The sequence below is a fragment of the Callionymus lyra genome, chromosome 10, assembly GCF_982586985.1.
Source record: "Callionymus lyra chromosome 10, fCalLyr1.hap1.1, whole genome shotgun sequence".
Taxonomy (NCBI): domain Eukaryota; kingdom Metazoa; phylum Chordata; class Actinopteri; order Syngnathiformes; family Callionymidae; genus Callionymus; species Callionymus lyra.
Genome location: NC_141827.1, coordinates 10,340,665 through 10,357,880, shown reverse-complemented (window position 1 = coordinate 10,357,880; position 17,216 = coordinate 10,340,665). Strand labels below are relative to the sequence as shown.

Genomic DNA, 17,216 nt, shown 5'->3' with positions numbered 1-17,216 from the left:
CTTCCTTTAGCTAATAAAGATACATTTTCTCAACAAGAACAAACTTCTCTCCTCCTAGAACAGTGTTCATTCGGGAGTTTGGTCAGAGTTGATCTCTGAGTCAAGGGTTGCAAGCGGAGCAGGTGAAGGAAGGCTGGCGTCCAACACGATTTTGAGTCGTTCATAACAGCTGACGATCGTTTCCTGATCAGGTTTGGATGGAAAGAAAACCAAAAGATCAACGACTCCTGCCCCAGTTTCTTATTTTATAACACATGAGGCGTCTGAAGCCAAAAGGTCAGCGGCTGTAGGAGATGTAAAACGATGGTAAAACGATGGTGAAACATTAGCTCTTACCAGATCATTGACCAGAAGGTCGGCGAGAAGCTTCATCAAGGTCTCAGAGGAGGTGTTGGGATCCACCCTCAGCTTCTCCACCGCAGCACTTACACAAGCACAGGCCACAGTGGAGGGCAGGAACCTCCACAACTGCTCGTCTGTTCAACAGATGATCCAAATGTCAAACTTATTTCTTATTTTATTTTTCTGTACAGTAATAAACCACAGTGCACAATAGTGCAGCGACGTGATGAGCTCTTGGTTGTCGACAGCAAATAATAGAAAGTTTATGAATTATTTTCATAATCTCATTTTTCACACATATACAGTTCAGATCCAGTTTGAAAGTCACAAATGTTTACTCATACATAATGAATGAAATGTATGGAAGTATATGTATGTATGTATGTTGAAACTTTGATGATTTTTTTTTTTTACTAAATGTTGTTTTTAAACATTTAATTATTAATGTATAACAATTGTTGAATAATTGAATTCAATCATTTCTATATTTACATGTTAATATATCATCTGGTGGCACAGTAAAAATAAAACGTACTGTTATACCAACGCTTATTTTATTTTTTATTTTTTAAAGGGTTAGAATTTATGTAAAATATTAAGCATGTGAGCTTTATTGACAAAATATATCAAACCACTAAGAATATCAAACTGTGTAAAATAATTTAATTTTGAAGAATTATAATTTTTGATCCCATTATTATTCCAATTGAGCTTTCAATATTAAAATATTTTTAATAAAGAATGATTGAATTTAATGAATTAAAAATAATGAATGTGTTGAAAAAAAACATTCAATATTCTGATGGCATTGATGTACTTCCATAGAAATGACAATATAAATACTTACAATTATAAATCATTAACACTATGTATTATTCTTCAAGTTATAACCTCAATTCAATTTGAATTCATGGAATATAAATGAGAATTTGAAAAACATTCTCAAAATCTATTTGGAATTTTGCACAATAAGGTAAGATACTGACCGACTAAATCCTTATTATGTCATCAACACTATACATGTCATTACTTGATAAAAGTGTGTCGTGTGTGTAATAAAAAATAGGGGGAATGACATTTAAGATGATAAAGATCTGATCATGTTCATAGATACTAATGTACGGTTACATAACAAAGTACAAACTTTGTACGACCGCTGTTCTCTGTGACATAAATATTCAGGTAAACATTAATATACTTTCTTTATCTTCTGTTAAGATGATGATAAAACTGTTAAGTATGTGTTAATCACACACAGACCCAGATCTCTCTCATGGAGGGCGGAGGGAACTCATTGTTCAGCTTCTATTCAACGCAGGAACGCTTCGGTTTGTTTCCCAAACGCGACACTGCAGAGACACCGACTGGTGTCGACCCGTCCAGACACACCTTCACACACAAAGACAAGTCCTCGGACTCATGACACACGAGCAGGGCTGCCCGAGGCCAGAGAAGTGCGACAATAAAAAGCCACTCAATCCGTCCTCAGCCGCCCGTCTGAATGGAGTCTTGAACTTTATGGACTTTTAATGAGTCCGTCCTGCACAGACGGTGACCCGCCGCCTCAGGCAGCTTCACGGAGATTCGTGGGAAATCAGCCAGATGAATGCTGGACGTGGTCTTTCACGGCAGACAATACGGGATTACACAAACTCAGGCCTCCTAGAGAAGTGCTGACACATGGCTATCTAAAGTCATCCAGGCTCGGTGACCTTTGTGGGGGAAAAAATCACTACCGGGAATCGAACCAAAAGGGCCAGTGGTGTGAGGCAGACACAGCAACAGGTGTTTTCTGCCCAGAGATGTTGACCTTTAGTATTTTTTTCTGTTACTGTAAGTACATTCAAAACTTTATTGACACTACACGGTCACAAAAGTGATGTTGGTGAAGCTCCAGCTGTGGTTAAACTAATGGTTTTCTTTCTTAGTCATTAGTAAGAGCGGGTATTGGCAAGAATCTGGCGATACGATATGTATCAAAATTCCAGGGCAATACAATACAGGGCTATACAATATATTGCGATACTGTAGGAACAAGAATATATTTGTAGTATTGTCGAGTACTTAACTCTGGTGTCGCAACATGACTCTTGACGAAGTCGTAACTCCTTTCATTTATTTTGAAACTTAAATATGCTTTAAAATCTGCTGGAGTCGACTGTATCCTCTCATCCTCAGTCATCACCAGGATTTCGTTCTTCCTTAAACTGTGAGGCCTCAATACTGCATCTAGAGGTCTAGAGTTTAATTCCAAAAGAAAAATGAGGTGAAACACAGTGAATATTTCATTTATTTATTCAATTTCCTGATTCCAGATTCTTCGGGCGAGAGGCAGGGGACACCCTGGACAGGCTGCCAGACTGTCGCAGGGCACACAAAGACATACAACCATTCACACACTCTCACATCTACAGACTTCTTACCCAAGTTTCCATTCAACCTGTGTATGTAACTGTGGGAGGAAACTGGAGCAGTGAATATTTGTTTATTGTAAATAAAAAATTGAATTATTTTATTTTCCACACACTTAATAATTCCACACAAATAATTATAAGGTAAGGTAAGGTAAGGTAAAACTTTATTGATTTAACTTGTTTTTTTTTCCAATAGCCAATACATACAGCAATTTTTTATTAAAAAAATAAATCAAAATAAAATAAGAACAAGAATCAATGCTATGATTATGAATACGGTATCAGTATACGGTATCATGAAAAATAATTATTATTTTATTTTATATAATTATTTTATTTTAAGGTCCGCCCATTTAGTCGGAAAATTTTCATTTGGATCAACCAGTTGTCAATCAAAACAGCTGGAGTTTAGAAGATGACTGGATTAAACAAATGAAATGTTGTGAAGAGGTGCAGTCAGATGTTCATCATGGATGGATGTGTTAGTGCACGCATGTCTGTTATGAATTTTAAGTGTTTCAACGTCTCCAAATGGTATTTTACTTTGTATTCAAGGGATCCACCTTAACTTTAAACCATCATTTCCTGTCTGTACCTTCATTTCACCATCAGAGCCACGACATGACGTGGATGAAATAGACGGTGTCTCTGACCAGACTCCGGATAAAACGTATAGAAAAAAAGACGACACTCTCTATATACTCTGTATATAAGCGTCTGTAACCTAATGTCCTCGCTGTGACCACGGACTCACCCATGGCTGCAACGGCGATGTAGCAGTGAACGTGTCTGCGCACGTCTGAAACCTGATGGGCCGGAATACACGGGAGAAGCTGAAGAACTGGCTCCAGGAAGTCAGACGGAACCACTGAGGCCAGACGCCAATCCAAAGTGGACACCACTGACATCTCCCACTGCTGCAAAATATTGCAGAAATGCATAAGTACTGTATATACAATATTACTTAATCATTGTAAGTAATAACACATATGTTTAAAAGTTCTTCTTTAAAATAAAGCCCTGCTTTATTCTGCAGATATTTGTCTGTGAATGAAAAGTCACTGTTCAGATTGTTATAATAAATGACAATAATTACTTCAAATCTGTTTGACAGTGAAAAACACAATTATACAATTAACACAATTATAAAACCAGCTTTTGAGTTCACGTAAATCATATATTGCACTATTTTGTATCCCACCCTAAAATATATACAGTATATATATATACTTAAAGTACAAAAAACCTGACTTTGAATTCTATAAAGACCAGAAGTGGAATTTAAATGTGTGGTCAAAATGGGTTGATCAAGTTGAATGTATGGAAGCAGATTTGTTGTTTTATTATTCAATAAAAAAATAGTTGCTTCAATCAATTAAAAGTTGCTTTAATCAAAATAAATATCATCAATAAAAAAAAAAACACTTAAAATAAAGAAAAAAGCTTCATTGTACAAAAACTATTTTATTACACAAAAAAGTATTTGAACACTTTGTTTTGATTGAAACTGTTATTTTAATTGAGGCAACCTTTCTTGTGTTTACTTTTTTATTTTGTTGGAGAAACTTTTTTTTTTTACTGGAATTTCTATTTTGATTTTTATTGAAGCAACTTATTTTGACTGAAAATGTTTTCTTTAACCTTTGATTCAATGAAAAACAAAAAGACAAATCTACCTGACAAAGAGTGTTTATCACTTTCTTTTGATTTAAACCGTTTTATTTTATTGAAGCAACTACTCTTAATAAAAACTGTATTTTTGGATTAAAGGCACTTTTTAAAACGAAATGAAGAAAAGAAAAAAAAATGTTCTTTTTATATTGAAGAAACTTTTATTTTTAATAGGAGCCACACATTTTGGGTTGAAATTATATTATTTAATTTGATCTACTTTGTTTATTTAATAATAAAAAGCAAATCTATCTATATAACATTTTTTTTATTATTATTTGAAGCAACTTTTTCTTTGATTCAAGCAACTTTCTTAATTTGTTGTTCAGCTTCTCCTTGATTTTCTGGAACTCCTGTTGTGTTATCAGTTTTATCTTGACCTTTAAAATATATACTTTATTGAATATTGTTTTGATCGTTTAAGCGCTTTGTGACCCTGGTCTGGAAAAGCGCTCTACAAATAAAAATGACTTACTTACTTATTAAAGAAAACTTCCTCTTGATTAAAGCAACTTTTTAAATGGAATAACAAACCAAACTCCCTCCATATAAATGTGACATCCACGAGTGTTTATATTCACCAGGATGTCTGCCACAGACGTGGAGTGATCCGAGTAGATGCTCAGACTCTCGGCAGTGATGGACACAGTTTCTCTCATCTTTGAAGCCAGAAACAAACACACCGTCGCTAGAACCTGCAGGCTGGAGTTCTCTGTGGCACACCTGCCCAGGTAACTGTCCAGGCACTGGACCGCCAGAGGGAAGACCTCCTGCTCACACCTCTGGTCCTCGCACACCTGCACAGAAGGAACACCTGAGGTGTTAAAATAAATAAAATAAAGTCCTGATCTTCTTCTTCTCACCTGGAACATCCACTCCACGGTGACCTTCCTCGCAAACGGCTGGATGCTGGTCTGGATGTTGCCGTTCTGAGTCCATGCCTTGCAGCTCATCTCCTGGGCCTTCAGGTTAGGAAGAACTCTTGGGTCATTGATAATAACTGGGTCAAGACAGGCCCGTTTGGCTTTTAATACTATTTCTCCAGAGAGAAAATCTTCTTTCTTATAAAGATCCATTCTATGAGCTCGACTATCTGGATGCTAACTATTCACAAGCTAGCAGTTTTTTAGTCCAAATAAATTAAACTTCTAACCTGCACTTGACAACAGGTGGAAGGTTGAAGAGAAACCTTGTTAAAATGTAAAATACAACACTGTTGTAAAATAAGAAAAATATGTAAAAAATATGAGTTGACAAAAGTTCCGAGTGTCGCAGGTTTTAAACATAGTTCACCTGCGACGCTTGCTAACGTTAGCATGTTAGCTAGCAACGATTTTTCGATCGCTTATTTAAAATGAAAAACAAGTCAGATTTTAACTACATATTTATTCTCGATACTTGAAACTTAATTACATTTTTATTTAAAAACCTCGATTATTGAATAAAACCAATAGAAAATAATTTAATAAAACTCCTGTAACTTTATTGAAGTGAAGCTCATAGACATGAACAAAACATCTTTATTAAGATTTGCAATTTTATAAATAATACATCTTATGAATGTGTGTACCATATGAATACACGTGATATATTTTACTGGAATATACAGAAAGTGTTGAAAAAAAATGTATTTGTTAATTGTAATTATTAATAAACTATTTTTGGCTTTTTTCTATTTAAAAAGGACTTGTTTTTATTTAGCTATACTGTAAATATTGTTTAGTATTCCATAGTTCTACATATAACACATTTAAGATGAAACTAATGAAACATTTTAAAATATTAAAATGTTTTTTTAAAGGAGGCTATAATCCAAATATGACAAATGGTCTCTTTTTAAAACATATTTTTATAACATTTCTTTATATCGAGAGAAGCACAGAAACACACGTTTTAATCAAAAACCAATCCGAAAAAAAAAGTGTTTAATTAAACGAAAGTCTCAGTCCATTCCAACCGTGACAGGAAGAGCAATTTCCAGATCTCTGGACTCAGAGTTCTGCAGTTCTCTGCGGATCTCTGCAGAGATGGGCGGGTGCGATTGTATCTTGATCAGCTCCAACAGCGCCGTCTTCTGCTCGGACGCCAGGTCGGCTTTGTAGCGCTGAGCCATGGTCAGCAAGCTCTGATGCCACAGAACAGGAAGCTCGCGCTTCTCGTTGCGGAAGGCCAGGAAGTGAGCCACCAAGGCGTCGAGCACACGGAAGGGCAGGGCGTACTTCTTGTCCAGCAGGAGGCGAAGGAAAATGCTGTTGGCACCGTTGTACTCCATCTCTGCCAACTTAAGCATGGCGGCGCTGAAAGATACGATCGCTCGGTTACACAACCTCCGCATACCTTTTTCACCAGACAAAAGGACATCGATGACGTCGATTATCGGAATCGGATTATATCACAAGCCTCACCTGGAGTGGAGGACGGGAATCGAGCACTTCGTGAGAATGCTTCCGATGATGATGGCTTCTCTCAGGGTGCAGGTGCCCGACTCGCACAGTGGGATTAAAATACCTAGTTATCAAGAAAAGATAAATCAGACTCAAACGACAGCAAGTTTAGACATTAATTGTGTTTACTTTTTGTCTTGATACAATTGAATTGGCAAATAAATTATCTTTTCATCCGATTCTGGTGAAATTCTATTTAGATTTCGGGGGTTTTAAAAAGGTAAATGTTTAAAGAATGGGGCAGAAAATGATTTATGTAGATTGTTAAAAGATACCAAAGTAGTTTTATACTGAAAAATGGAATTCTTTCAAGTAAGTACTTTTCATTGTAAACTGTCTAATATAGCTTTTTTTTTTCTTTTTAACCCCACAAGATTAATTCTGCCTTAAAATAGTAGTAACCTCTAGATTCCTTACATTACATTATCAAATCAACACAAAAGAAACAAACATATTAAAATCATCAGATCCAGTCTAAGTTACCCTCATTTTCTTTCTGTACAACACTGCCCCCCAGCGGTCACGACGCAAATTGTAATGTAAAATGTGGGTCAAACTGCGTTTTCAACGCTGCACTAGATAATATTTTAAATATTTGTTTCTGGCAGCGACCACTGAAAAGTTGTATTCGGTAACCGAAGGAAACTGTCAGTATGTTAATTTGATTAGAAGAAGAGAAAAACTATTTTCCGTCCAGGAAGTTTCTGATCTTGATTTACATAAAATCCAGCCAATCACTGAAGCCACCACGCAAAATTAACCAATCAGAACATGAGGCGGGTCTATCTGTCAGTTTAACAGCTCTATTCACGCATATAGAAACAACAGAGGATTAATGAGTCATTGTAACTCAACAAGAATATCATACTGCTGCCAACATGTAAACTCATGAGCGGCACTTTAATCTGGAAAGTTATCGCTAAACTGTGCGGCAAATTCCCCAAATGCCGTTCAGAAGTAGGAAATAAACGTCAGGCTTTTAAATTTAGAGCATCAGTGCAACCGTCTGTTGTCATTATCACAGTGATTCTCTTTTTTATCACGCAGTAATTAATTCATTTTTGACATATCTATTGATTGTTTAAAACAAATTAAGATTGTCAGCGTACACATAGGTTTTAAATCATTGAAAATGACCGGTTTTAATATTATTTAACAAGATAATAAACAAAAAATACATTTCATATCGAGAAATCGATCATTCAAACATAATATTTTAGCAGTAAATAATAAATTCAATTGTCAAAGATGATGTTTATGATGCTACAAATCAATAATTTCATTAAATTTAATGACTGCCATAGATCTCCTCTAGAAAATGTGGACTTTTAACCCAGAAATATCATAACAATTCCTTTTAGACTTTTGGAAAAATGAATAGTTAATATAGTTAATATCCACGTAAATCTCACTCTTATATTTCTGCTGTGACCCACTATAATCACAGAGACGGTACCTTTGAACCAGGCTCCTGGTTTGAACAAGGCTTTCTTGAGGGCCTGGTAAAGATGATAGTTGAGGCGTTTGTACTCGGCAATATCATCTCGCACTCGGGGCAGCAGCACCAGGTTGTAGAAGCGTTGAGCCATTCGCTCTTTAAGATTCGATGAGAAGATTCTGAACAAAGAAAAAAAGAAAAAGAAAAATAGTAAAGTGAGTTATTTAGTATTCTAGGAGACAGGTGACCACACAAGTCCAACCAATAACAGCTCATCATTAGGGAAACACAGATCCGACTTCTATGGTCCCGATACCCGGGCTTTGAAGTATCGACCAATACCAATGTCGGTGTTCAAATATTACTGTGAGATACCACTTGTCATGCTTTTAATAAAAAAATAACTATATATATATACAGTATGTACGGAAGTACAAAAAATATTATTTAGTTAAATTTGGTGTTTGTGAATATAGAGAAAACACATTAAATTATGACTATGTTTAACCTTTAACCTGCAAAAAAATGAAGGCCTGTGTAACAATATACTTAAATGTAACATTTATTTATACAAATTTATTTACAAGAGGGTTGTTCTAAATATTCAACAATGTAATGTAAACTAATTTTAAAAAACATGTAAGTAAGTAAGTAATTTGTATTTATATAGCGCTTTTCCAGACCAGGGTCACAAAGCGCTTAAACAATCAAAACAATACTCAATAAAATATATACTTTGTAAAACTGTTTATCTACTGCAAATAAATTTGTCCACTTTCTATTATTATTTTTGAGGCTTTCATTTGCTCTCATCTCCGCTGAACAGCAAAGTTTACATCTTTGCTTCATCCGTCTTTTTCTTGTTTATTCGAACTGCTCATTCCTTTGCATGATGGTTCTCAAGGTGCTAAATTAAGCGAGTGAAAATATAAACGTGCAGACCGGACTCACCGTGTTGCTTGGTACATCGCAGCTGCAGTCCAGGTCTCAGGCTCAGTCAGATAAAGCACCTGCTCCCAGTTTGATAAAGCGGGTATGATTTTAAAAGCTTTGGGCAATTTGCCACTGCGATACTTGGACAGAACCTACACAACAAAAGTCAATATTTAGAAGAGAGTAATGCAAAAGTATGATAGACACAACACGAACGACACTAGAGCTTTTGAGAATAAACACCTTATTGACGCCTCTGTAGACTTCGACAACCCTCGGGTCGAGCTGCGCAGCTGGAAGGCCGGAAACCTCCGACATCACCGTCCCAACTTCCGTCTGTTTCTCCGTTATCTTCTCCATGATAATGTCCGCTAAGGTTCGTCTGCAGACAGCGTGAAGGAGAACATTGAAGCGTGATGCTCATTCACTTACACGTGTGGTTGCTCCATCATACCTCATAGGAGGGTTCTTATTCATAAACATCTCAATGGCTTTTTCATCATCGGGATCGATGACAATCTCCGCTTCACACCCAACATCCCCGTCCGACGTTCCCGCCTCACCCAGAGTTGGCCACTCCTCGTCGGAATCTTCATCCTGCGTGGCAGGGCCTATGAATGCAGGAGCACAATATTTAGTAGGAAAATATCAATACACTTCAACATTTTCACGTTCTTATTTATGATACTGTGATATTGATATAGCTCTGTATCGATTTTTGACTAAAGATTTACATGCAAATATTAACGACTGAATTTTAACAGCAAAAAAATAAAATAATTTGTGTGCATTTTATATATTTGTAAATCCTGTAAAAAAAACAACTTGTATTTCTTCTCTTGTGAAATAAAAACGCACTGTAGTTTCTCTGTCGTCTCCATCATTGTTTGTTTACTATGCCATGACAGTTTTGCTACAATTAAATTCTTTAATAAAAAACTTAATACAGTATATAGTTGTTATAAGTAATATATTGTTGTTTTCCACGTATCATGATACGGATCGTATTGTCAGATTCTTGCCAATACATACCTGTAATATTTAGATAACAGATAAAGATAACATTTTGTCTGTGCATTACATGAAATACTTGAATGCTGGTGTCAAAAAGTGCACGGTTATGATGAGCAAGGACATACACTTTAAAATATTATTAATATAAATAAATCAGCATTGCATTAATCTTGTTTTAAGGATTATATTGATTGAAACAATTCTCCAGAGGGGTCAATAAAGTTTATCTATTTATCTAAGACAAATAGTAATATATAGAGATAATTAAAAACGATATATTGGAATTTATACGTAAATAGTTCAACACAACTTACCAATAATAGACAAAAAATACATTCAATTATGTGAACAATGTGTTTAGATTTTCAAGTATTTCGAAGGGAGACATAATCACAAACACTACTGTAGTATTTAAATAAGTTACCAAGAACAGTGACGGGTGTCTTCTTCTTCTCTGGTGCCAGTCCATATTCTGTTTGAAGCTCCTCTTGTTGGATTCTGGCCTGTTGTAAGATCTTCCGAGACAGTCGCTCGTCCACGTACTTGTCTTCATTCTCAGCCCGGGAGTCTCGAGTCTTCACCCGGCCTTTCGATCGCACCGTGTCCGCCTGGAGGATCTGGTCCGCGAGCCCCACCGCTGGTCCTCCGCCCTTCTCTGCACCTGTCCCCTTGGACTTCTTTACCTTCGGCATCACTGCAGATAGTTTGTTGTTGTTCTGTATAGTTTCATTCGCTGATGGAGTTTAATCCGAGTCTGTAAACAGCCTGTCCTACACGTGGGACACGGCTCTCCGGAAGTGACGTAATACGTACTAGTTGGTCGTAGTTTCGCTTTTGACCAGACAAACGAGAGCTGACATATTTAATTATTTTATATTGTATTTTTCTTCACCTGTGTATATATGAGATATATTGGGTTTTTTTTATCTAAAAGTTTGGAATGTATTACCAGAACGGAAGTATAACCATGACCCGGATGTGTCAAGCCATTGGCTCTAGCGTGAACCACTTGAAGAAGGCTTGAAAACGTATGTCTAATTATAGAACTATAACGTTTTTTTATACGTGTTATTGTGTTTGTTTGTTGGTTTTTTTTTTATACATTTTGTGTTTGCATATACAACCAAAAATGCAAATCGATGCATTGTAGATGTTAAATTGGTTTTGATTTAAACTTCTGTACGTATTTAAAAAATAGTTTATGGGGAAAACATAATTTATTTGTATTAATATGTATAAAATGTGCTTTTATAATATTCAAGAAATAAAAATAATGAACAGGTTTCAAAATTACGATTTAAAAAAAAAGATTGTCGATGGTAATTTTTCGACCTTATCATCTGGTACGATAATTGTATATAACTATTGGAAGAACAAAATTATAGCGTATCAATATAATTTTTATTTATTTGGTTAATAAGTTTTGCATTTTAAATAAATCGTAGATATTTCCGTCCTGACGTCATCAGCTAAGCGCCGCTTAGGTCGAAGATTCGGTTGTTACGGTGTAGGTACAATTTCGGTCCCCCCTACAATATCGGTCCCCCCACTTCCTACGTGATGACGTCACACGCGTCATATGCGAACGTCTCTTTAAAATATTTTTTATGGGTTAAAATAACGTCAACAGAAGGTTTAAATGATACTTTTAACCACACATAAAACATTTATATTGACAAAAAGACGATGTTCGTCAACATAATCACTTTCCGTTCTTTCATTTCCTGGTCTGACGACACACGTGACTTTGAGACCAACGGAAGGGTCCGCGCTACATGTGACGAAGCCGCTGATTGGCTGAAGCTGTTTTACTAATAATAAAGCACAACTGTACAATTAAATAAAAATCATTAGAGTTCCGAAATAATTCGCTTTTCAAAAAAAGAAAAGTTAGAATATTCCCCTTTCAATAACTTGTCTGTAGTTCGGATCATAAACACCTCAGTAATTATTTAGGTTTAGATTTTTTTTAAATCAATTAAATCAATTATTAAATGTACATATGCCCACTTTATTGAACGAGTCATTTTTTTAAATTGTCATATTTGTATAATGTATGCACTACAAAAAAAAATCGTGTTTTTTTAACACTACTGGCAAAAAAACATTTTCTAATTTTCACACTATTGAGATTTGTTCTCTTCATAATACTGTTGGAATATAATATATATATATATATATATATATATATATATATATATATATATATATATATATATTCACATATACATTTAATAATTGATTTAATTGATTTAAAAAAAATCGAAACCTAAATAATTACTGAGGTGTTTATGATCCGAACTACAGACAAGTTATTGAAAGGGGAATATTCTAACTTTTCTTTTTTTGAAAAGCGAATTATTTCGGAACTCTAATGATTTTTATTTAATTGTACAGTTGTGCTTTATTATTAGTAAAACAGCTTCAGCCAATCAGCGGCTTCGTCACATGTAGCGCGGACCCTTCCGTTGGTCTCAAAGTCACGTGTGTCGTCAGACCAGGAAATGAAAGAACGGAAAGTGATTATGTTGACGAACATCGTCTTTTTGTCAATATAAATGTTTTATGTGTGGTTAAAAGTATCATGTAAACCTTCTGTTGACGTTATTTTAACCCATAAAAAATATTTTAAAGAGACGTTCGCATATGACGCGTGTGACGTCATCACGTAGGAAGTGGGGGGACCGATATTGTAGGGGGGACCGAAATTGTACCTACAACGGCGCCACTGAAACAAACACAAATGGGAGTCACTTGGTAAGAATCCATTGTTTGTTTATAGTGCAAAAACGTTTGGTGTTTTTTTAAGAAATATATGTTCAGTTTAAAGTTCCCGTACAAGCATTATTAAGTAAATTATCCTGTACAATAGTGTGTTTGTTGCCCAGAGTTGTGTCGCTAATAGCATGAAGAAATGTGTTGTGAAAGTTCACGATATTATTTGTCGAACAGTGTGTGTCAGGTACCGGGGTCAGAGGGCAAGAGTGTCCAACAGTCGGTCGACCTCCTGCACAAGAAGCTGGAGCAGCTCGGTGCCGTGAAGCAAGGCAACTTCTGCGTGGACTGCGAGACATACCACGCCACTGGAAATGTCCCCGGTAATGAATTAATTGTCTCCCCTTTTTTACCTTCTTTTAACGCTATACATGCATTTTTTGGTAAGGGACTAGTTTCTCTCAATGCCAGTGAGAATTTTAACATTTTTCTTTTAAACTTAATGTTTATTTAGCATGTTCATGTGGTCTTGTCTTCTGATAAAATCAGTCCTTTTTTCTTTGAAGCTTGTTTAAAAAGATAAGTAGAATAAAGTAGATTATTGTATGGATTTCTGATGTGCACTTTTATCATTTGTTTAAACACACTGGAAGCGGTTCAATTTTAATACAAAAAAAATCACATTAAAACTGAAATGTACACTAATTCTTTAGAAAAGCTCCGTCAAAATAAAGTAATTTTCCCACAATCATAAAAATAACTCTTCATATTTATGCATAAGAGACTAAGTTATACTATGTTGTATACCATGTTATTGCTTAAACCTTATTTATGTAAATTTAATGTAAAAATATTGATTAATAAAACTTGAAATCTGGGAACTTTTAGTCTTGATACTTGCAAAATACCATGTGCTCCGGAACCTCCAAACCTGGATTCCGTTAAAAAAAAGTATACCAATTGATGTAGTGTTTAATCAAACTGTTACCTATAGTATATACAATAATTTCCTGCTATATATGGCTTCCTTCCTTTATAGTCCCTCAATTTAAGGAAGTACAATTTAACATTTTGATTTATAATCTGTTTAATGGTAGACTTAATTTTGATCAGTCAGTGCATTTACAATTCAGTTACAATGTTCTGACACTGGGGGCGCCAGAAACACTTTGTTCAATCTAACATATTGCTGCTTTAACACCTGAGCTGCTCTTATTATCCCGTTACTTGTTCTGGTCTAATATATATTTTAAATCACAGGCCAGCCTACCAAACTCCTCTATGTCATGCACAACTCTGAAACGCCGCTGAGCTGCATGGCGATGTTCGAAGGAGGACCCTGCCTGGTGTCGGATGCAAACTTTGACGTCCTCATGGTCAAACTGAAAAGTCATTTTCAGAATGCGAAAGCCCACAAGGTGGAGTGTCGAGGTACACGATACCGCTACTGTGACTTTTTAATTAAAGTCGGAACGGTAACGATGAGCGGCAGTGCGAGAGGAATAACCGTAGAGGTAATCGCGTGAACTCAACTCTTTACATTAACTATCAAAACACATGTCTTCATACACCGATGCTCTGTTTTCAGGTGGAGTACTGTCCCTGCATTGTCCCGGGCGACTGCTGGAATCTCATAAAGGAATTCATGCAGACTTTTCTCGGCACCAACGTTCCAGAATTGCCGTCTGTGTTCAGCTCGAAACCCGAAGGGCTTTTTGCACCGGCAGACTGTGTCGACACAATGACTCAGTATTTGGAACTGTTCAACAAACTTCGTAAAATGCAAGTCCAGAGTAGCATGACACGCTGATTTTGTTTCTGCTTGTTCCGGTCCAACTGTCTTTTATGGAAGCAACTTGTATGAATCTTCTTTTTTTACATCGTGTATTAAAAATGTATCTCTGATTTATTCGTACTTGACCATTTAAGTTGTTTTATGAATCACATTATTTTTAATAATATATTTAAAAAAAATAGGGGTGATAATAATTTGAAGAAATGGCAGCACTAACTAATGTGCTCATGTTTGTGATTCATTTGTGCCTTAGAGAGAAAATTATTGTTTACTTATTTCAATTTCTACTCGCCCTCATGTCAACTAAGGGTTGGTATACATTTTAGAGTAATCTGTTTTCTCTTTGAAGTTACACAGGGTCCATATGTCCACATGATGCAGTGATATAGAAACTGTATATAGATGCAGCGAGAATTCTGACCCCCTCAAGTAGAAGAACTCACATTTTTCCGATCCTTAAAACTCTTCACTGGCTTCCAGTTTCTTTCAGGATCAACTTTAAAATTCTGGTTCTTACTTCCAGATCTATTCATGGTCAGGCTCCTCCTTACATCACTGATCTGATCCAGCCTTACATCCCAGTTCGGGCTCTGAGGTCTGTGGATCAGAATCTACTGATGGTAAGTAATTCATTTGTATTTATATTGTGCTTTTCCAGACCAGGGTCACAAAGCGCTTGCCTTAAACAATCAAAACGATACTCACTAAAATATATACTTTAAAGGTCGAGATAAAACTGAGAACAACACAGGAGTTCCACAAGGTTCAGGACCAGAGGAGAGAAATCCTTCCAGGCTGTTGCTCCTAAGCTTTGGAACGATCTTCCTCTCTCTCTGTGTTTGATGATCTACTGACTCCTTCAAGAAACATCTTAAGACATTTTTATTTGTGCAGGATTTTTCCTTGAAAATTGAAAACTCCTGTGTTGTTCTCTGTGTTATCTTGACCTTTTAAGTATATACAGTATTTTATTGAGTATTGTTTAAGCGCTTTGTGACCCTGGTCTGGAGAAGTTCTCTATGAATATAAATTACTTACTTACATGATGGTTGTTGTTTTTTTGTCAGAAAAGACAGACCAAATACCTCTATTTTGCTCTGTTACTAACAAAAAAATGGTTAAATAAGTCTATATTTTAGTCTTGTTTATTGTGGGTAACCGACACTTGGATTTTTGGGTCAAAGAAATTGAACTGTTATATACTGTAGATACGCACTTCTGCCTTAAACTCCAAGAAGACAGGATAACCATGACAGTTCTCCTAACCCTGAGCTGAAATGAGGGTCAGTAGACGGTGAGAAAACTTTAAATCCCTTTAACTTTCAGCAAAAAAACCAGCAAAAAAAAGCTCCTTTTAATCATAGGATGCTGTCTCAAATGTTTTATTACAGGACCAGAGGAGAGAAATCCTTCCAGACTGTTGCTCCTAAGCTTTGGAACGATCTTCCTCTCTCTTTGCACTTGATGGTTGGAATGAAGCTGGACTCACTGGTGACAGTTGCTGAGAGGAGATCACAGGTGCAAAACAAATAGACTCAAGGACTCATTCATTCCTCGGGCTATTCAATTATAGTGAGTCATCAAAGTTTTACCTTACCTTACCTTATGGGGTCTACTGACTCTTTCAAGAAACATCTTTATTTGTGAGACTGTTTTATTTGTTCAGGCTTTTCCTTGATTTTCTGGAACTCCTGTTGTGTTCTCAGTTTTATCTTGACCTTTAAAGTATATACTTTATTGAATATTGTTTTGATTGTTTAAGCGCTTTGTGACCCTGGTCTGGAAAAGCGATATATAAATATAAATTACTTACTTACATGATGGTTGTTGTTTTTTTTTGTCCAAAAAGACAGACCAAATACCTCTATACTGCTCATCTGCAATGTCTCTTGTATTGAAGCCTCGATGTTAGATATTGTTCCTAAAAAATAAAAAAGGGTTAAATAAGTCTAAATTTGAGTCTTGTTTGTTGGGTAAAAGACACTTGGATTTTTGGGGAGAAGAGAAATTGAGCCCTTTTTGCAACTGTTGTCTAGACATGCACTCCTTAAAACTCTTCCCTGGCTTCCAGTTTCTTTCAGGATCAACTTTAAAATTCTGGTTCTTACTTTCAGATCTATTCATGGTCAGGCTCCTCCTTACATCAGTGATCTGATCCAGCCTTACACCCCAGCTCGGGCTCTGGGGTCTGTGGATCAGAATCTACTTATGGTTCCTGAACACGGTTCAGGACCAGAGGAGAGAAATCTTTTCAGGCTGTTGCTCCTAATCTTTGGAACGATCTTCCTCTCTCTTTGCGCTTGATGGATCTACTGACTCCTCTAAGAAACATCTTAAGACGTTTTTATTTGTTCAGGCTTTTTCTTGATTATCTGGAACTCCTGTTGTGTTATCAGTTTTATCTTGATCTTTAAAATATATACTTTATTGAATATTGTTTTGATTGTTTA

At 35.9% G+C, this 17,216-nt stretch overlaps 3 protein-coding genes across 3 annotated transcripts; 1 reads left to right on the top strand and 2 right to left on the bottom strand.

Annotated features, from left to right (window-relative positions):
* Positions 1 to 7: 7 nt before the first annotated feature.
* On the bottom strand, positions 8 to 5,701 carry ccnd3 (cyclin D3). The gene is made up of 5 exons (XM_087800873.1): positions 5,291 to 5,701; positions 5,009 to 5,224; positions 3,511 to 3,673; positions 337 to 476; positions 8 to 183 (listed from the first exon to the last, which is right to left on the bottom strand). Exons 1-5 carry the CDS (start codon positions 5,501 to 5,503, stop codon positions 67 to 69), a joined length of 849 nt encoding a protein of 282 aa, XP_087656999.1. The 5' UTR covers positions 5,504 to 5,701; the 3' UTR covers positions 8 to 66.
* A 557-nt stretch (positions 5,702 to 6,258) lies between these two features.
* On the bottom strand, positions 6,259 to 11,035 carry bysl (bystin like). Its single transcript, XM_087800531.1, has 7 exons — positions 10,681 to 11,035; positions 9,697 to 9,853; positions 9,486 to 9,624; positions 9,261 to 9,394; positions 8,328 to 8,488; positions 6,833 to 6,935; positions 6,259 to 6,724 (listed from the first exon to the last, which is right to left on the bottom strand). Exons 1-7 carry the CDS (start codon positions 10,946 to 10,948, stop codon positions 6,370 to 6,372), a joined length of 1,317 nt encoding a protein of 438 aa, XP_087656657.1. The 5' UTR covers positions 10,949 to 11,035; the 3' UTR covers positions 6,259 to 6,369.
* Positions 11,036 to 12,585: 1,550 nt separating this feature from the next.
* On the top strand, positions 12,586 to 16,647 carry med20 (mediator complex subunit 20). Its single transcript, XM_087800581.1, has 4 exons — positions 12,586 to 13,013; positions 13,209 to 13,354; positions 14,232 to 14,485; positions 14,560 to 16,647. Exons 1-4 carry the CDS (start codon positions 13,000 to 13,002, stop codon positions 14,779 to 14,781), a joined length of 636 nt encoding a protein of 211 aa, XP_087656707.1. The 5' UTR covers positions 12,586 to 12,999; the 3' UTR covers positions 14,782 to 16,647.
* The last annotated feature ends 569 nt before the right edge of the window (positions 16,648 to 17,216 follow it).